The sequence below is a fragment of the Mustela lutreola genome, chromosome 11 (assembly GCF_030435805.1).
Source record: "Mustela lutreola isolate mMusLut2 chromosome 11, mMusLut2.pri, whole genome shotgun sequence".
Lineage (NCBI taxonomy): Eukaryota > Metazoa > Chordata > Mammalia > Carnivora > Mustelidae > Mustela > Mustela lutreola.
The window spans coordinates 70,033,107-70,053,123 of record NC_081300.1 but is presented as its reverse complement, the minus strand read 5'-3'; the positions used below and the strand labels follow the sequence as shown (position 1 = coordinate 70,053,123).

The window sequence follows — 20,017 nt, the reverse complement described above, 5'->3', positions numbered from 1 at the left end:
GAGCTGGGGGAGACAGGCATAATAATTCTTATGGAATGATGGACTAAAACTATTCCATAAGATCACTGTGAGGATGAAATCATGGATATGAGGTGCTTAGCAGAGTGCCTGGCACGCTGACAGCGCTCAGTACTCATCTGTGGATATGGCGGCCAGCCTCTGCACCCCCTACCTTCTGGGGTTTATGCTTTGTGTTGTCTGCTCCCACACTATAGGAGGACTGATCTGCGGGACTAAGGGAACAGAGTAGACATGATCGTATGTCACTTCCACAATCGGGTGATAAGACAATATGCCTTCCATCCTGGGGTCTCTTTCTCTGATCACTTAATTTGGGGGAAGCCAGGTGCCACATGGTGAACAGCCCTGTGGGGAGGCCCATGTGGCAAGGAACTAAGACCCCCTGCTGACAGCGTGTGAGCAAGCTTAGAAGTGGACCCTCCAGCCCTGTCAAACCTTCAGATGAGGGCAGCCCCAGCAGAGAACTTGACTGTTACTTCCTGGGAGGTCTGAGCCATAACTACCCAGCTAAGCTACTCCCAAATTCTTTTTTTTTTTTTTAAATATGATTCTTAGGGTGCCTGGGTAGCTCAGTCCGTTCAGTGTCTGCCTTCAGCTCAGATCATGATCCCAGGGTCTTGTGATCGAGCCCAGCATCGGGCTCCCTGCTCCACGCGGAGCCTGCTTCTCTCTCTCCCTCCCACCACTCATGCTTTCTCTGTCTCTCTTTCTCTCTCGCTTACTCTCTCAAATAAATAAATAAAATCTTTAAAAAAAATTTTTTTTAAGTAAGCTATATACCCAACATGGGCTTAAATCCACGGCCCTAAGATCCTGAGTCATATGCTCCACTAAGTCAGCCAGCCACACCCCCACTTCCAAATTCTTGACCCTCAGATATACAAGATATTTGTTGTGTTAAGTTGCTAAGTTTGGGGAGATAATCTGTTATGCAGCAATAGCTAACTGATACAGTGAAATAAACAAATGAAAAAACTGAATCACTTTAAAATATGTGATGGCTATGGGTACAAAGTGCCCCATATTCCAAAACACTCCTGAGTTGAGTCAAATGAGCCAATCCCTGAACACAGGCACAACCTTCCAGAACTTTCTATGGTTCCCTTCAGCCATATATTTATTAGCCAAACATTTGCTGATCCTCCCTCTCTGCCCGAATGGGGTTCACACCTCACGACACAAAGGCCCTGCTCTCACAAGAAAGTGCACTGAATATATGTTGGGATGGCTGGCCGATGTGCCCCCAGTAATACTAGGTGATAAGCTGTGTGCTAGACAGCACCAAGGAAGGGTACCTACGTCCAATAGGAGTTCCTCCAAGGAAATGATCAGAGATGATCTCAAAGATCTAGATACCAGGCGCCTGGGTGGCTCAGTGGGTTAAGCCTCTGCCCTCGACTCAAGTCATGATCTCAGGGTCCTGGGGTTAAGCCCCACATCAGGCTCTCTGCTCAGCGGGGAGCCTGCTTCCCCCCTCTCTCTGCCTGCCTCTCTGCCTACTTGTGATTTCTCTCTCTGTGTGTTGAATAAATAAATAAAAAATCTTAAAAAAAAAAAAAGATCTAGATACCAAGATGGTCACTGCAACATAGCTTGTCTGAAAACTGAAATCTAAATGTTGGACCGTAAGAACAGCTGACAGACAATGCTCACTATATGCAGATAGGCAGCTTGGTTTCCCAAACAAGGTAGGAGTGGGAGGGTTCAATGACATGACTCACATCTTACCTAAAAAAGACTGGACAAGGAGGGAGTCCACATTGGCAAGGATCAAGAGCAGGGCACAAGCCACATCTGTTCAATGCACTACCAGACAGACATTAAAAATCAAGTCAAAGGAGGAGTGTCTGGGGGGTTCAGTTGGCTGAGTGTCCAACTCTTGACTTTAGCTCAGGTCATGCTCTCAGGGTCATAGGATGGACCCTGTGTAGGGCTCCGCACTCAGTGGGGAGTCTGCTTGAGATGTTTTCTCTCCCTTTGCTCCTCCAACCCTCCCTCTCTCAAATAATGAAATCTTTGGGGAAAAAAAAGAAAAACAATCAAGTCAAAGGAAAAAAATTCAAGTCAAAGGAGACTATTCCCTTTTAGCTAAATAAAAAATGGCTCCTTATCACAGCAGTTTGTACAACACGATACCACTTTTTTAAGGAGAAAGAACGTCCTGCCCCAGCACACCCACATACCCACACCCACGCACACAAGCAGACACAAAATATTTATTGCGACTATGTCTGGATAATAGGATTATATGCAGAATTTTCTTCTCCCTTTGTGTTTTTCTATTTTTCTAAGTTTCTACATTAAGCATATATTGTTTTAAATTTGCTCAAAAAATTCCCTTTAAAAAAGTGGGAAAATTGCCAAACTAGGATAAATACTATTCCTTCTCCCTTAGGAGGCCACTGTAGATGGTTCCAATGACTTGGTTCACCTGGATGGACCAATCAGGGCTGGTGTGGAAAGAGATCCGCCTTCAGTCCCTGGCTGAAGGCAGATAGGGCACACCATGATTCCAAGCAGACCTGGCTCAGGGCAGGTTGGCAAAACCTGAATCTGGGCTCCAGGGAGCTGCAGGATGGAGACACAGTTTCTCATCATATAGTTACAGGTCCCAGGAGGCCAGAGCTTCCAAACAGAAAAGGTAAAAATAGTCTGATGGAGGCTTCTGAGCCAGAAACCTGGACTCGGAACCGCCCCTGCCTCCCCCTTCTTCTGCCACCAGGCTGGTCCGTCACCACCCTCACTTCTGCCCAAGTCAGGTCTCATCTCCAGCATCTGAGCCAACCTCTTCATTTCACCCACCCTGGGCAGCAGAAGATCAAGTCTCTTAGAACCACTCCTGCTCAAGATTTTCCATAGCTCCTAGTGGGGAGCTTAATACAAATGAAGTCTCCTGGGTCGTCAGATCTCCAGGAATTCAGACTCAGCTCATCTGGAGCGGGGCCCAGAAATCTAGATTTTACTCATGGAGTCTAGTACCCTCTAGTAGGTACCCCTTAAAATATAAAGGCTGGGGGACCAAGCTTCTGCTCAAAGACCTCTCTATTCCCTGCATCCCAAAGGCAGCCTTGGCTGGGGATAGTCACTCTGGGTAGACAACACCTGGATTCTTGTCTCGGTCAGAAACCAGTCTGATTTTAAATAACCTCAGCTCACTGAAAATGATAAACCCAACTTGACTGGAATGCTAAACACAATTCATTAGAATGGATAAAGCTGTTTTCCTACTACCTAAGTGTCCTGTCACGCTCCAGGTAAGTTTAGAATTGAAAATAGAGGTAGTAAAATAAATCAACCTTATTGATGTTCCTGACCTCAGTTTAGTAATAATCAGCATATACTTGGTATTTAAAAGTATCTGTAACATTGAAAAGAATTTGACATGTTGAGTATGACAGATAAGCACTGTGATTCCAATTTAAAATACAGAAGTTAGGAATTGAGAAATATATGGGGTGCCTGGTTGGCTCAGTTGGTAGAGCATGCAACTCTTGATCTTGGGGTTGTAAATTCAAGCCCCATGTTGACTGTAGAGATTACTTAATACAGAAGTTAGGGGTACCTGGCCGGCTCAGACGATAGAGCATGACATTCTTGCTCTCATGGGGGTTGTTGAGTTCCAGCCCAACACTAGACATAGAATTTATTAAAAAAAAAACAAAAAAAAAAACAGAGGTTCTAATATATAGGTAGGGCAGCACCTGAGTGGCTCAGTCAGTTAAGTGTGTGACTTCCATTCAGGTCATGATATCAGGGTCCTGGGATTTTTTTTTTTTTTTAAGATTTTATTTATTTATTTGACAGAGAGATCACAAGCAGGCAGAGAAAGGAGGAAGCAGACTCCTTGCTGAGCAGAGAGCCCGATGTGGGGCTCGATCCCAGGACCCCGAGATCATAACCCGAGCCGAAGGCAGAGGCTCAACCCACTGAGCCACCCAGGTGCCCCAGGGTCCTGGGATTTGAGCTCTGTGAGCTCTGCACTCAGTGGGGAGTCTGCTTGTCCCTTTCCCTCCCCCTTTGCCCCTTTCCCTGCTTGTGCTCTCTCTGTTCTCTCTCAAATAAATATATAACATCTTTAAGAAAAAAAAATGTTTCATATATACAGTTAGGTAACTGATAAAACATATGTCAGTAAATGATATTAGATTTATCATTTCAAGCTGAAAGGTCAGCAATAACTAGAAACATTGGCTCCACTGTTAGAATCATCTGGAATGCTGTGAAAGCTACTAATAGTACCCCCCATATCCTAATTTCATGTCAGAGATGGCATCTTTTTTTTTTTTTTAGCTTTCCAGACATAACCAGAGACATAAAAGAATTTAACTAAGTATGTTGAAAGTATTGAACTTGAAATTCATTATGTTTGTAAATTTAAATTATTAGATTTTCTAGTAACATTTAAATATTCTTGGGAAATTATACTTGTTAGGTTATATATCTGAAGTACTTAAAAGGAAAATCAAATATATTAAATTATAAGTGAAATAAATGTGTAAGGGAATGTAATTAGGCTATAAATGGGGCTGATTGTTTAAAGGAATTTAAGGTTAGTTCAAAGAGAGTTCAAACATCAAAGGAAAAGTGAAGGTCATTTTTCTTATTTTTCTAGATATGTATAGAGTAATTTCTAAGCTGAAGTAAGCAGCTTAAAGAAAATTCAGTATTTCCAAATTGTTGCTGCAAAATGAAATAAAATAAAATAAAACAAGCCACACCTTAACTCCCCATGGACTTTCCTAACCCATCCTACTTAAACCAATTCCTTCCTCCTCTAACTTCCCATCAGCCAGATTTGTTGTTAGCAGGACAAAAGTATTCTATCCTAGAAGCCTCACAACGTTGTGTCCCAAGGAGCTACCAGGATGCTTTGCAAATAGAAAATAACTTCAGTTATGGTTAAGTCATCACGGTTTTAGACCTTAAAGCTTTTCACATTTTTCTTCCCAGTCCCCAATCAGGCGTTCCTTTTGCTTTTCCAAATCGGGCCCAGACCTCTAATCCCAGGCCTCTAATCCCAGGTTTTCAGTACCTATGCTGATGACTTATCTCTGGCTTAGACCTCTCTGAATTTCAGATCCAAATCCCCACTGGCCTCTGGGCATCTCCACTTGATGTCTAAGGGGTGGCTCAAATCTAACATGACCAAACAGAGCTTAACGTCATCCCGCTGGATTTCAAGTTGTTAAGGTCAAAACTTCATCCTCCATTCTTCTTTCCCACACTCTCTACACAGGTCAGCTTGTTCGGTCTGTCCGATCTCCCAAAATACAACACAAATCTGATCACTACTCTAATCCATAAACTAATCTAAATTACCATCCTGTCTCAACTGACGCAACACAATAACTTCCTCTCTTCGATCTGTTCTCCAGAGAGCAGCGAGAATGATGACATTAAAATGTAAATTGGATCATGTCACATCCCAGCTTAAAACCCTTCAGTGGCTTCCTAGAGCAATTAAAAAGAAGTAAGACTCCTTACTATGGGTTACAAGGCCCTATTTGAGCTGACCGAAGCCCGCCTCTTCACAGTTCGCCCTACCGCTCGCTTTCCCTCAAGCACTCCAGGACTGCTGCAGCCTCAAGTCTTTCTCACCAACCTTTTCCCTGTTTGACCAACTTCCCTTCGTTGGGGTCTCTGCTTAAAGTGTCACAGTGGGCACCCTGGCTAAAATAGCACCGCCAGACTCTCTTCAAGCAACCTGTCTTTTGCTTTTTTTTTTTTTTTTAAAGATTTTATTTATTTATTTGACAGAGAGAAATTACAAGTAAGCAGAGAGGCAGGCAGAGAGAGGAGGAAGCAGGCTCCCTGCTGAGCAGAGAGCCCGATGCGGGACTCGATCCCAGGACCCTGAGATCATGACCTGAGCCGAAGGCAGCGGCTTTACCCACTGAGCCACCCAGGCGCCCCTGTCTTTTGCTTTTTAAAGTATTATTTGTTTGTGGTTAGCGCACCTCCCGATCTGCCCACACACTGAGTGCTCCTTGAGAGCGGGGCTTGTTCTTCGCCAGGTCCCCAGGTCATGGTCCAGAAGCAGCACTCAGAAAATATGAGCTGAGTGGCACTAGTACATCAAAACCCTTATTTAATCCCCAAGAAGGAATGAGCGGTGCCCAGATCTCCCCCTTCTAGGTCAAGGTTCTAGTGGGCGAATCCCAGGGGTGAGGGGAACAGGAAGCATGTGCAGAACCGTCCCTTCCCCCGATGCCCGGTAAAGGGGTTCAAGCCCCAGGGCCCAACTTTGCCACAGGCTCCAACGCTAGGCCTGGACTTGGATCCAACAGAGGAGACAGGCAGAGATGAGCTGGGGACCTGGGCACCCAGTCCCGCTCGCCCTTTTGTTATTTAAGTTGGTGCGGCCCACAGAGCAGGTAAGGGACTTAAAAAGAAGAGCCCATGTCTTCCCCCTTGAGGGGAGACGACTAACACTAGCTCCTCGACGTCCTGCCAGAGACAGTACCTGGTTCCGCAGGGCCCGACGGCTCCGAGCTCCTCCTCCTTCTGCGCCCTCGTGTCGCGAACTGCTTGCTGGGATTCGTAGTCCTTCCTTGAGTATCAATCGGCCCTTCCCAGAAACCTTTGGGAATCATAGCTAAGACCGGGCGGGCGTTGGGGAAGGGAAAGGAAACGCGAGAACTTCTGGGTGTTGTAGTTCAGTATATTCACTTAACAAGAAATTTTTTAGAAATATTGGGTAACAAATCTTAACACACTATTTGGGCTGCCCTGATCTAAGTTCTACGATACTTTTCCTCCCCGCAAAGCCATCACTTACCTCTCTCCTTCAAAAAGATAAGAAATGAGCTTCAGTAAAACTACAAATCCCATAAAGTATTGCACGAGGAGGGCTGCTTTTTGGGGGTGGGGGGGTGGGAGCGCATGGTCGGCTGTGGCGCAGGCGCGGGCTTGACAGCGGAGAAACATGGCGGGCCCGACGTTTACTGCGAGGTTGTATTCCCTGCTGTTCCGCAGGACCTCCACCTTCGCTCTCACCATCGCTGTGGGCGCCTTATTCTTCGAGCGCGCCTTCGATCAAGGCGCGGACGCGATCTACGAACACATCAACCAGGGGGTGAGGGACTGGGCCATCCCTGACCTTGGGCCTGCCTGAGGGGTGACAGTGGGAGTGGAGGTGGGACTCAGTCTGCCTTTTACTATGGGGGGAGGGGGGAAGGCTGCACGTCTTCTGTCAGTGGAGTGCCATATATCCTCTCCATCGGATGTGAATCCCAGAACGTTAAATGATCCCACTTTGTGCGGGTTATAAGTATTGATATCTCACACCCCCAGATACCCACTTGTCCATTTGCAGGAGCAAAAACTAAAGCTTAGTGAGAGCAGAGGATTTACTGTGGCTACCCTCGGGAAGTCAGTGGCGAATCTGGGCTGGAACCTGGGCCCACAGTCTTCTCTGAGGATTTCAAGGGCAGATTTGAGCGGGCGAGGGTCGTGAAAAGGACATCTCCTTAGATACTGTGCTTGGTCTTTTCACATAGCACTCCTCACTTTCCCAGGCTTCCTATGCAAGCATTGTGGTAGTAATAATGGGTAGGAGACGGGAATATAAAATCAGAGACCCCTGGATGGGGATACTGGGCCCTGTCAGTTGATAACTGTGGCATTCAGTTCAGTGAGTTTCTTAACCTCTCTGAGCTTCACTTTTATCTGTGATGTGGAGACGATAGTAACCGCAGTAAGCAGCTCCTGTGAGAATTACATGAGATGTAGGCAAGATGCTGAGTACCTGGTAGGTGGTGCACTAAAAAAATAACATTTGTTACATTCCTCAAGAGAAAGTGAAAGCGGAAGGTAGGACATAACCACACCTTGTAGACTCATTGTGTGCCAACACTGTGCTAACTGCTGTACACGCTTTTCATCATTACATTGTGGCTCATGTTAGGGAAGGTCTCCTGCAGATAGCCCTGTTACACCGTTCACTTGTGTTTTTAATTTGAAGCTGTCTGACCCTACAGCCCTGTCCACTGATGCTGTACTGCCTGTGATCAGGACCTCTTTCTGCCCATCCCCTGCAGGCAGTTCTGTGGGCCATTCCCAATATTTGGGAAAGGCAGTTAAGTGTGCTGTCATAATTTACCAATCTGTGCTTTTAGGAACAAGAATCAAGGGCACCTGGCTGGCTCAGTTGGTAGAATGCCCAGCACCTGGTTTAATTTCAAGCCCCAAGTTGGGTGTAGAGATTGCTTAAAAAAAATAAAACCATTAAAAAAAAAAAAAGGGAATGAGAATCCAACTAGTTCCTGACCCAAGGATCACAGGTTTAAGGAAATTATTAAAGAATGAGTCAACGTAAAGTATTTGGGGCTGTGCATTTAGGACCTCTTGAGTAATACCTGGGAGTTGAGGAAATAAGACCTCTTCCAGGCTCTGTTCCTTAGTACACTTAGTACTTTTGAATAATAACCTCAATTTCCTGTAAAAGAGGGATCATCCTTTTCCACTTCTCTTTACATGGCGATTGAGAAGATCAGAGCAGTTTACAAGTGTTAGGAATGTGCATTGAGCCCAGTGCTGCTTCCGGTTTGCCCACACCAGCTGTCCAGACATGGTACATGTTTTTCTCTAGCCAGTTTTAGAGACCAGGACAGTGGGAGTAGCTGCAAAATGTGAGAGACAAAGCTCAAACTTTGTGGTTCTTATCTTTAAAATGCAGAAGCTGTGGAAACACATCAAGCACAAGTATGAGAATAAGGAGTAGTTCCTCAGAGATCCCTCCCCACGCCGAAAGGACCAGGTCCACCCACCAGCTGTTTGCCCAGAACCAGGGCCTCAGCCTGAAGATGATGCTCAGATTACTCTTCATTGACCACCTGTAGCTGTTGGCAAGAAGCGGCTTCACCTGACAGACTCTTTAACTTCTGCTGTGTTTGAAGTCTGTTTAGTCAGAGTCATCAGCAAATAAATGGAAATTGTCCTCAAGACATGGCTTCTGTATCTAGTGCTTTGTTAATGCTACCTAATCTTCACTTTTCAGTTGAGACCACTTTAGAGTCCTCTGCAAACATCTGAAGGGCAGATTTCATTCTTTTGGATTCCATTAACTTTCAGACAACTCTGGTTTAGAAAACATGAGCTGTAATTGGAGGTATTACTTTCAATTTTTTTTTTTTTTTTTTTTTTTTTTTAAAGATTTTTTATTTATTTATTTGTAAGAGAGAGAGAGAGTGAGAGCGAGCACAGGCAGACAGAGTGGAAGGCAGAGTCAGAGGGAGAAGCAGGCTCCCTGCGGAGCAAGTAGCCCGATGTGGGACTCGATCCCAGGACGCCGGGATCATGACCTGAGCCGAAGGCAGCTGCTTAACCAACTGAGCCACCCAGGCGTCCCTTACTTTCAATTTTTGCTTCTAAATCAGTAATTCCAGTCTTCTTTTTCTCCCCCCAACCCAAGCTCTCCCTCCAACAAGAGGCTTAAACTCCCAACCCTGAGATACCAAGGGTTGCAGCAGGGACGCCTGGGTGGTTTGGTTGGTTTGGCACCTGCCTGTGGCTCTGCTCATGGGTCCAGGGTCCAGGGATTCAGCCCCACATCAGGCTCCTTGCTCAGCAGGGAGCCTGCTTCTCCCTCTGCCTGCAGCCCCTCCCCGCCACCCCCCCACCCCCGCGGCTTGTGCTCATGCTGTCTCTCTCTGACAAATAAACCAATAAAAATCTTAAAAAAAAAAAAAAAAAAAAAAAAAAAAAAAGAATTGTATGCATAGGGGGTTCAGTCAGTAGAACATGCAATCCTTGATCTCAGTGTTGAGTTTGAACCCCACATTGGGTGTACAGATTACTTAAAAATAAAACTTAAGGGGCGCCTGGGTGGCTCAGTGGGTTAAGCCGCTGCCTTCGGCTCAGGTCATGATCTCAGGGTCCTGGGATCGAGTCCCGCATCAGGCTCTCTGCTCGGCAGGGAGCCTGCTTCCTTCCCTTCCTCTCTCTCTGCCTGCCTCTCTGCCTACTTGTGATCTCTCGCTGTCAAATAAATAAATAAAAAATCTTTAAAAATAAAAAAATAAAAAAATAAAACTTAAAAAAACAAAAGATTAAGAGAATGTCACATGCTCTACTGGCTGAGTCAGCCAGGAGCCAGTAATTCCATTTTTAAGTCATACAAAGGAGAGCTAACTGGCTTAACCATAGGGAAAACCTGGATTCAGCTGGGGAAAGAAACCCTGCCCCAGGGTCCTGTCTCCATTCTGCCTTTAATTTGCTGAGTGTCTTCAGACGAGTTGGCTTACCTCTCTGGGCCATAGTCCATCTGCTGATGATGAAGTTGGACCAGAACTCTTGACCATCCTGCCAGAGTTTCCATCTCTAATAAGTTGGGTTTATCATTGTGCTTACTTGGTGGGTTTGAATCCTCACTCTACCAGTTCTAGCTGTGTGAACCAAGGGCAAGGCACTTGACCTCTCTGAGCTTCAGTTTCCTGGTCTATTACATGGGGATGATGGGAGTGCCTTCTGTATAGGTTCTTTTTGAGTGTTAAAAGAGTTGTTAAATGCAATTAACATAGTCGTAGACCCTGGCACATGGACATAACTGCTGGCAGACACATGGGGGGATGCTTAAGGACCTGGAGAACCAGAAGATTCTGCTAGCAGGCTATGGAGCAGCAGGAATTGAGGAAGAGGTGTTCAAGGGCCATAGTTCAGTCATTCATTTAACAAACATCGAGATGGCCACTGTGTGTGAGGCACTGTGCTAGGTTCCACTAGGCACCTAGTGGTGCCATGGTGGCAAACATGAGGCTTGAACTACAGGAGATGTTGTAAATGCCATTCTATATCAAAGATATGTGAACATGAAGGAGGGCATGTGATGTAATTATAGAGTACTGGTTACTCTATAATAAACTGATGAGGGGTGCCTGGGTGGCTCAGTGGGTTTAAGCCTCTGCCTTCAGCTCAGGTCGTGATCCCAGGGTACTGGGATCGAGCCCCACATCGGGCTCTCTGCTCAGCAGGGAGCCTGCTTCCCTCTCTCTCTCTGCCTGCCTTTCTGCCTACTTGTGATCTCTGTCTGTCAAATAAATAAATAAAATCTTAAAAAAAAAAAAAGACTGATGAATCACAGACCTATACCTCTGAAACCAATAATGCATTATATATTAATTGAATTAAAGTAATTTAAATAAAAAAAAAGAAGATATGGGACCCTTATACTATAGGAAAGCATGTGTGAACCATTTTCCTGAAAGATATTTTGCATCTATGTATTAAAATCATTAATGTGTATACCTTTGACCTAAGAAATCCTACTTCTGGCAAATTTTCCTTTAAAAATGCAGGTGTCCACAAGAGATGTTCATTGTAGTGTATTATATTATGGGAAAAATGAAAAGACATCTAAAATGGGAATTACTATTTTGGTGAAATATGCAGTCATTTAAAACCTTGTTTGGCTTGAAGAAAATACCCATCAAATGTGGCAAAGTACCAACCTCACTAATACATGAAGCAGTCTGCCAAGTTACTAAGAAAAAGGTGAATAACTTGGAAGCTAAGGCTAATAACACAAACAGGCAATTAGTACAAGAAATACAGGGACACATGTATGGCTCAGAGGGTTAAGTCTCTGCCTTCAGCTCAGGTTATGGTCCCAGGGTCCTGGGATCGAGTCCCACATCAGGCTCTGTGCTCAACGGGAGCCTGCTTCTTTCTCTCCCTCTGCCTGCCATTTCCTCTGTTTGTGCTCTCTCTCTCTGTCAAATAAATAAATACAATCTTTTAAAAAAAAAATAAAATGCGCATAAGGGCGCTTGGGTGGCTTAGTCGTTTAAGCGTCTGCCTTCAGCTCAGGTCATGATCCCAGGATCCTGGATTGAGTCCTACATCAGGCTTCCTGCTCAGTGGAGAGCTTGCTTTTCCCTCTCCTGCTCCCCCTCCTTGTGTGAGTTCTCTCTCTCTGTCAAATAAATAAATAAAATCTTTAAAAAGTACACAACAGGGGTGCCTGGGTAGCTCAATTGGTTAAACATCCAACGCTTGATTGTGGCTTGGGTCCTGATCTTGGGGTTGTGGGATTGAGCCCCGAAACTGGCTCTGTGCTCAGCATGGAACCCGCTTCGGATTCTCTCTCCCTCTCATTCTGCTCCTCCCCTACCCCTCCTGGTGCCTGTGCCCTCTCTCTCTCAAAAAAAAAGAAAACAAACAAACAAACAAAAAAACCCACGTAACACTCAACTGACCAACCCTCCCAGGTGCTCCATAAATAAGTCTTCTAAAGAAAAAAAAAAAAAAAGAAAAAAGAAAAAGTAAAAAAACGCTTAAGAAGAAGGTGCGCATAAAGCATCAAAGTACAAAGCTAAGTGGAAAAAACAAGCTGTAGATTCATATAAAGTACCATGCAGTTTTTTGGTAAACATGTATAAGATAAAACTGGAAATGCTCACAACAAATTGTTAATAGTGGTTAACTCCGGGAGAGTCATTTCCTGTTGTGTTTCTCTCTGATGTCTAAGTTTTCTGCATTAGGCATGTATTATTCTTATAATGGGGGAGGAATCAAATAGAAGGGGGCTGCCCAGAGAGGGTGTGAACACAGAGAAATGCAAAATGTGAGCCTCTGGCTCTGGCTCCAGGCCTAGAACCCAGCTGCTGGGAAGCCCAGGGTTCCCCTTCCACAGCTCCCAGTGAGTGTTCGTCCTAGCGTGGCACTGCCAACGGGGAGCTGGGCCTCCCCAGAACTCCCTGGGTGGGTGTGCCTCACAGGTGGGGGAAGTGAGGATTAGCACTCCCCTCAGACTGGCACCAAGAAGCTTTTTATTACTGGAAAAAGTTTCCTTCCCAAGTTCAGCTTGAGGCATTTCCTGGAGGCAAGAGCTGGGACAGTCTTTATGGTTAGAAAGTTCTGGGGACTCCCCACCTGCTCCCCTCACACAGGTGTCAGGAAAAGCTAAATACTTGGAAACCTCAATAAGCTAGTTACTGAAGGCCTCTGAAATCCTCTTCTGAGAAGTTGGCATCCAGTATAGCTCTCCTCTGAGCAAGCAGGACCACTCTCTCAGCTAAGTGTATTTGAGCTAATGTCCTATTCTCCTCACTTCTCTCTTGTTTTCAAAAATCTCTCCAAACTGGTAGAAACTTCTCATTTATTCAGTCAGTCTGTCAGTCAACCAATACATCTTTATTGAGTGCCTACTCTGCTTGGCCCTGTTCTAGACCCCATACACAGTGAAGAACAGAAAGATCCCTACCCTCTCGCAGCTTGCATTCTAGTAGGGGAGACAGATGGTAAATAAGAAATTAAATAAAAATGTCAGCACACATTAAGGGCTATGAATAAAATAAAACAGGGTGACATTTGGGACTGACTCAGACTTAAAGAGCAGTGTGAGATGCTCAGGTAGGAAGTCAGGGAACATTTCTCCATGGAGATGGCATTTGAGCTGAGATCTGAATGAAAATCTCAGCCAGGTAAAGATCAAGAGTATTTCAGGAAACAAGAACGGCCAGCGCAAAGGCCCTGAGGTGGGTGTGGGTTTGGTTTATTCACGGAACTGAAGGAAGTGAGGCAGTAATAGATAGGGTCATGGTCTTATAGGTCTTATAGGTCATGCTGCAAGAGTTTGGATTCCAGGGCGCCTGGGTGGCTCAGTGGGTTAAGCCGCTGCCTTTGGCTCGGGTCATGATCTCAGGGTCCTGGGATCGAGGCCCGCATCGGGCTCTCTGCTCGGCAGGGAGCCTGCTTCCCTCCCTCTCTCTCTGCCTGCCTCTCTGTCTACTTGTGATCTCTCTCTGTCAAATAAATAAATAAAATCTTTAAAAAAAAGAAAAAAAAAAAGAGTTTGGATTCCATTCTAAAAAGACACATAAGCCTCTGGAGGGTTTCTGATGAATAGCTTACATTTATCAACCACTTACCGTGAGCCAGGCATTGTACTAAGTGCTTTGCAGTTTATGTGTCAATTTATTTGAACAGTGATCCAAAAGGTCGTTTTATTATTCCCACTGAAGAGCTCTAGTGAGGTGTAAAGAGCACTGATTTTAGAATGGACAGTGCTGGGTTAGAATTCAAGCCCTGCCACTCACCAGCTGTGTGAATTTAGGCAAGTTCTTTACTGTTCCTGAGCCAGTGTCCTCAACTGTCAAATACCCACCATGATATTGCACAATGGCAGCTATGATTCTTGTTATTTCTGGAGATGTTGTCATCTTGGAGGGGTGTCAAGGGGAGTAAGGAGTAAGTGCAATAAATCCTTACCCAGCTGACTGCTTAATTAACCCAGCCAGGGGCTATCCAGGCTGGCACTCTAGGGGTGCCTGCCAAGGTTCAAAACTTTGCAGCACTGGGTGGAGTCCAAGTTGGCCTGGCAGCTCAAAGAAGAAAGGCCCAGCCCTTGGAACATTCTAGGCTTTTCCCCAGTAGACACAGAGAGGCTGCCTATCACAGGCTGTGTTCCCCAGGAAGCAGATTCTGGGCTGGGGGTTAGTGTGTAAGAGGTTTATTTCTCCGGTCTGTTTAATTAAAAGAAAAAAAAAAGATTTTATTTATTTATTTGACAGAGAGAAAGAACACAAACAGGGGGAGCAGGAGAGGGAGAAGCAGGCTCCTCGCCAAGCAGGGACCCCCGAATCAGGGCTCGATCCCAGGATCCTGGAATCATGACCTGAGCTGAAGGCAGATGACTAACTGACTGAGCCACCCAGGCGCCCCATTTAATTTTTTTTAATTAATTTTTTATTCGACTGTAGCTGACACGCAGTGTTACATCAGTTGCAGGTGTACAATAGAGTGATTTGGCAAGTTTATATTTTATGGTATGCTCACAAGTGTAGCTACCATCTGTCACCATACAACGCTCTTCTAATGGAATTGACTATATTCCTTATGCTGCGCCTTTTATTTCCATGACTTACTCATTCCATAACTGGAAGTCTGCATCTCCCACCACCTTTCACCCACTCTGCCCATCCCCCACACGCTCTCAGATCCATTTTAGACCTTGAGACCCATCTACTCCTTGAGGACCTGCAAGAACAGATTTGTCAAATCAAAGTAGCTAGAAACCCTTTTACTTATTAAACTCGTGAAGATTTGTAAAAATTATGATAATACCCAGCATGAGCAAAGATGCAGGACATGATCTTTCTGAAATTCAGCTGGTGGGAGGGGCTAATTCGATCGTCAAGAAACTTGATTCAGCAATTCTAAGGATTTACCCTGAGAAAATAACCATGGGGACGCCTGGGTGGCTCAGTTGGTTGAGCTGCTGCCTTCGGCTCGGGTCAAGATTCCGGCCTCGTGGGATCGAGTCCCGCATCGGGCTCCTTGCTCGGCGGGAGCCTGCTTCTCCGTCTGCCTCTGCCTGCCACTCTGTCTGCCTGTGCTCACTTTGACAAATAAATAAATAAATAAAATCTTTAAAAAAAAAAAAGAAAGAAAGAAAGAAAGAAAGAAAGAAAGAAAGAAAATAACCATGGATTGGACAAGTATTTAGCCAGGAGGTTGATCGTTGCAGCTTAATAGCAAATAATGAGAAACAACCAACATGCACAACTCCAGGCACGACAGTATCACGGGAGAACACTGCTAACCCTTTAAAGAGGATACAGATGAAAAGGGAAACATGTTCACTATGTCCAACTAACCAAAAAACAGGGATAAGCGCCTATGTAATATGATCCCATGTTTGCGGAAAATGCATATGTAAAAAAAATCAAGTGCCTATGTATATTCCTTTTTCTAAAATAATGTCATAGGGATAAGAGATAAAATCCTAACGGCAATTATTTCTGGGTGGTGGAGATGTTCTTTCTCTTTGCTTACTGATGTGAACCACACTGAGAAGGATGTTACCGCTTTTGTAATAAGGGTGGGGGGGAAGCCATGTAAGTTATTAAACAGAAATAGATTTCATCCCGTAACTCAGCCAGCTCTTCCAATGACAAGGAACAAGTCTGTCCTACAAATGAATTTGAAGTCTTGTGAGGAAAGGACAGGAATCAATGAATTTAAAATGTCTGAGAAATGTGCAAAGTTGGAGGGAATACAAATTCCGCAGGCAAAATAGAGGTTATGGCCGTTGCTTCAGTGTGAGCAAAGGATGAACACGGGAAAAGGGGCAGGCACCAGCCCACCCAGAGGATCACACACACACACACACACACCTGGGCCTGGTACCATTAACATACCTTATGTTACTAGATTCCTCAGCCCGGGGTGAGCACTGCTCTCTACCCCACTGTACAGGTGGAAAATGAAAGTTCAGAGAGGTTACGTATCTTGCCCAGGGTAACCCAGCTCGAGAAAGTAGAGCAGAGGTTCAAATATAGGATAGTTGGCTCCAGAGGCTGTGCTCGTAACCACAGCTCGGTGCTGTGTAAAAATCATTTAGCTCTCTTCACTGGGGCCTTGGACTGATATGCTTGGATTTATACACAGACTGAATGCCAAGGGCAGACTCCCGCTGGCATCAAGGACAAGGCAATGATGGAATGTAGTGAAAGTGTCAGCTGGGAGACACTTAGCCAACACCCTGTGAATACAGAGGAACTGACTGTCTTCCTGCTGTTCCCGGCCTTTCATCCCTTCAAAACTCCTGCACAGAAAATTTCCTTAGCTACTCTGGACACTTCTCCACTGCACCTTCGTAAGACCGCCAGATCAACTCCCTTGCTCAAACAGCTTCAGTGGCTCCCCACTACTGCTAAGAGCAAGTTCAAATTTCTTAACCTGACATTTAAGATCCAAGCTACCTCAAATCTCACCTTACAAACTTTCCAAATGCGGTCCTTGCTGTGGGTCCCTTTACTCTCCTGCCTCAGTTCTAGGCATGGATTATGGAAATAGCGTATGCCTGGTTTTGAATTCTAGTTCTTTTTTTTTTTTTTTAAGATTTTATTTATTTATTTGACAGAGAGAAACACAGAGAGAAAGGGGCACAAGCAGGGGGAGCGGGAGAGGGAGAAGCAGGCTTTCTATAGAGCTGGGAGTCTGATGTGGGACCCGATCCCAGGACCTGGGATCATGACCAAGCCGAAGGCAGACATTTAACTGACTGAGCCACCCAAGTGCCCCTGAATTATAGTTCTGCTACTCTCTGGCTAGGTGATCTTGGGCAGGTTGCTTCCCCTCTGTGAGGCTCAGTTTCCTCCTGTGGAAAATGGGATAATGATAGCAATACCTCACAGGGTGGTTGGGAAGCTATGTGACATAATGCTTCTAATGTTTTTAGCACACACCTACCAGCCATGGTTTTGTTATGTTGTTACCATTAGTACATTTGGGGGGGGGGGTGGCACTCCCTGCACAGTCTTCTGGGAACAGTGCCTAATTAGCATATTTGATCCACAAAATAGGGGCTGAGAGCCTTGGGGATGACTGTACAGCTGAATCATCGAAGTGCCCCACCCCTTGTCCTAGCTGTTTTGAAACCGTGTTCCTGACATCCTTTCTATCCCTCTAAGGCCTGATCACCCTCTTGCGCTCTCTTGCGTGTCCTGTGATACATCTTGTTTTTAGTGTCTCTAAAACACTGTTTTAAACTCCAGCTGACTGGTGCATTCCTCCGAGTGGTCCTTATCTCTTCCCCACACCTTTAACCACACAACCGACTCCTATCTGCATTCGTCTGTCTTTTTCCTTTGCAGAAGTCTGAGCACAATTCTCTCTCCCTCGGTCCAGGCCTCCAACAGAGAGGCTACGTCCTGCCCTGAGGCTGCAAGTCTGAGCGGTGTCTTATCTCCTGGGCTCACTAATCTTTCCTAATGAAACACCTCCTTCAAGTTAGACCCTCTAAGGAGTAGCCCTTCCTTCCGCTCGCAGACAGGGAAAACTATTTTAAAGTGGAGATTTGGAAAATATATCCTGCCCAACTTCCCGCTCTCATATCTGTTAATGGAATGACTTGATTATAAGTTGTACTCATTGAAGTATGGTGTTTAGAACAAAGGAGGTGATAGGTCCTCTTTTCCATGCAGAGCTAACCAGGCATGGAGTTAAGTGTCAAGCTATAGGGAAGCAGGAAAGCCAGGAGGCTGAAAATACTGGATTTGGAGGCTGGTAAACCTGGGTTTGAATCTTGAATCAGCCACTGCTCAGCCATGAGCAACTGGCTGAACCTCTAAACGAGGCTTATATAATCACACCTATCACCTGGCTTTGTTTCAAGGATTCATGGTAATTTCCTGTCCCACAAAGCTGAGCAGGATACCTCCTCTGTGCTCCCAGGGCACCCATCACACACTTAGCAGGGTGGATTGTGCCAAATGTCTTCTCTTGTGTGTCTGGATCACCCTGAGCCCAGAAGCTTCTGGAAGGAGTGCCGTACAGGAGTCACAGCAGCCGTGCTAAGAGACTGAGAGGTGGGCTGCATGGAAATCTGACTGGGGCATTGGTGGAAGGCACCCACCCCCTTCTCCCGGGTCCCACTGAGCAGGGCCCTGTGAGTTCGTGTGCCTGCCTCACCATGGGCCAGCACTATATATATACCTTACCCCAGCCATCCTGCCAACATCTCAGTGTAGAGACAACTGGCTCAGAAAAATGAGGCCACCTCGCTCAGAGTCCCAAAGCCGGAGAGTGGCTGAGGCTAGCAGCTTGCTTCTAACCCCAGAGCTCAGCTCCTGCTCTAAATGGCAAAACTCAAATAGGCCCCTGGCCATTGCATGTTACTCTGAGTTACTACTCTGGGGGAGGAGCCAGTGCCTTCCCGTGTAGACTCTAAAGTTGGGACAGGCTGCAAACACCCCTGTGGCGGGTTGCAGAATGGGTCTGTTGCCGCTTTCCTGTGACACAGGCCAGCTGGACCTGGGGTGCGTTCTGCCCATCTGTGGCATCTGGTAGACCAGTCAGGAGAAAGGGGCAACCATCTCACCAGCCAGAGGGGTCCCAGTGTGAGAGTTCCCAGGCTCCCCTAGAAGCAGGGGCCTTTTGGAGGAGGCCGTTCCATGACAGAACTTGCTCATGGAGCCAAAAGCTTTGGAGTTCAGGCCATTCCCTGATTCTCTCCTTCCAGGGAGAACGGTCAGCAACAATCAAGACAGTGGCAGCTCTCAAACTTTTCCTGGCCCTGGGACCCTGGCATTCCATGGGAAATGTGCCTGTTGGAAATTGGTGATTTGTGCAAAGAAGTTTCTGGCAGGGTGATTAAAAGAGAGAGGAGGAAACTGCCCCAAATGCAATGTAGCCAGAAAACTGCCATCGGTTTTCTTCTCTCCCCTTTGAACAAGATTCCCCAATTTCAGAGTGCCCTCTGCCCCCACCCAGCATGATCTCAGCTGACCCTCACAATTACCCATGCTCATGAGGCAAGAGAGATGAGGGAATTTCCTCTAAGAAGATATTGAGGCCCAGAGAGGACAAGGAACTGACCCAAGGTCACAAAGCTTGCTGAAATCTAAGGGCCTAGACCCTAGGCTCCCAACCGTCAGTCCAGTGCTCTTTTCGCCACGCTTTACAAATAAAATAACAATAAAAATGATGGGCTCTTGAGGCCTGCAAACGTGCACGTGAAAGAACACAATGTAAGCACGTTAGACCACAGGATGGAAGATGGGGGCAGGAGCCTGCGTGGAAGCTCTGCCCATAAAATTCCTAAACGGACGGGCATGGTTGGCCCTCATCCCACTGAAGGGCCCCCTTTCTGCCTGGCCCTTCTGCGAAAACCAGTTTCAGAAGAAAACCCAAATTACCCCCCTTGGAATGGCAGAGCACTTAAGGGACCCGCCAGAGTGCTGAGGGTGGGCTTGTGTAGCCAGAAAAGGCGTAGTCAGTGTCATAATTTCATAGTGGGAAACCTAGAATTAAGTGCCTGTTGTTTTTGTAATTCAGACGGCAGCGAGTAAAGCTTAAAGATATAACCTCCATGGCTGGGAGAGCACCTTGGAAGCCCAGTGAATTCTCAAGCAGGGCGAACCTCCCTGACTCCTGGGAGTGGGGGTGGGGTAACTGAAATCCCAGGGTCCGAGACTTGTGGGGATGGGCTAGGGGTTTAAATAGGTTGAGAAACTGGACAAAATGCCCTTTAAGGCTCTCCGAGGACTGCCAG

The 20,017-nt window shown here is 46.0% G+C and overlaps 2 protein-coding genes across 3 annotated transcripts in view; one reads left to right on the top strand and one right to left on the bottom strand.

The window, feature by feature from the left end:
* Positions 1-6,592, bottom strand: part of ZMAT5 (zinc finger matrin-type 5) — a 28,632-nt gene extending 22,040 nt beyond the window's left edge. Inside the window, exon 1 of the mRNA XM_059139637.1 lies at positions 6,485-6,592. The gene's annotated coding sequence lies outside the window, so the exon portion shown is untranslated. The remainder of the gene's footprint in view (positions 1-6,484) is intronic.
* A 301-nt stretch (positions 6,593-6,893) lies between these two features.
* Positions 6,894-8,964, top strand: LOC131811280 (cytochrome b-c1 complex subunit 9). 2 transcript variants are annotated; one of them, XM_059139639.1, is made up of 2 exons: positions 6,894-7,156; positions 8,699-8,964. In XM_059139639.1, exon 1 carries the CDS (start codon positions 6,947-6,949, stop codon positions 7,133-7,135), a length of 189 nt encoding a protein of 62 aa, XP_058995622.1. In that variant the 5' UTR covers positions 6,894-6,946; the 3' UTR covers positions 7,136-7,156; positions 8,699-8,964. The 2 variants fall into 2 exon arrangements, with proteins under 2 accessions (XP_058995622.1, XP_058995621.1); XM_059139638.1 differs by having other exon boundaries at positions 6,902-7,096.
* The last annotated feature ends 11,053 nt before the right edge of the window (positions 8,965-20,017 follow it).

What these genes read in the sequence shown, in the direction of transcription:
- LOC131811280 (XM_059139638.1), top strand. Translation starts at nt 6,947, where the DNA reads ATGGCGGGCCCGACGTTTACTGCGAGGTTGTATTCCCTGCTGTTCCGC. An exon ending in ACGAACACATCAACCAGGGG is followed by an intron (nt 7,097 to 8,698) that starts GTGAGGGACTGG and finishes TTTAAAATGCAG; the next exon opens with AAGCTGTGGAAACACATCAA.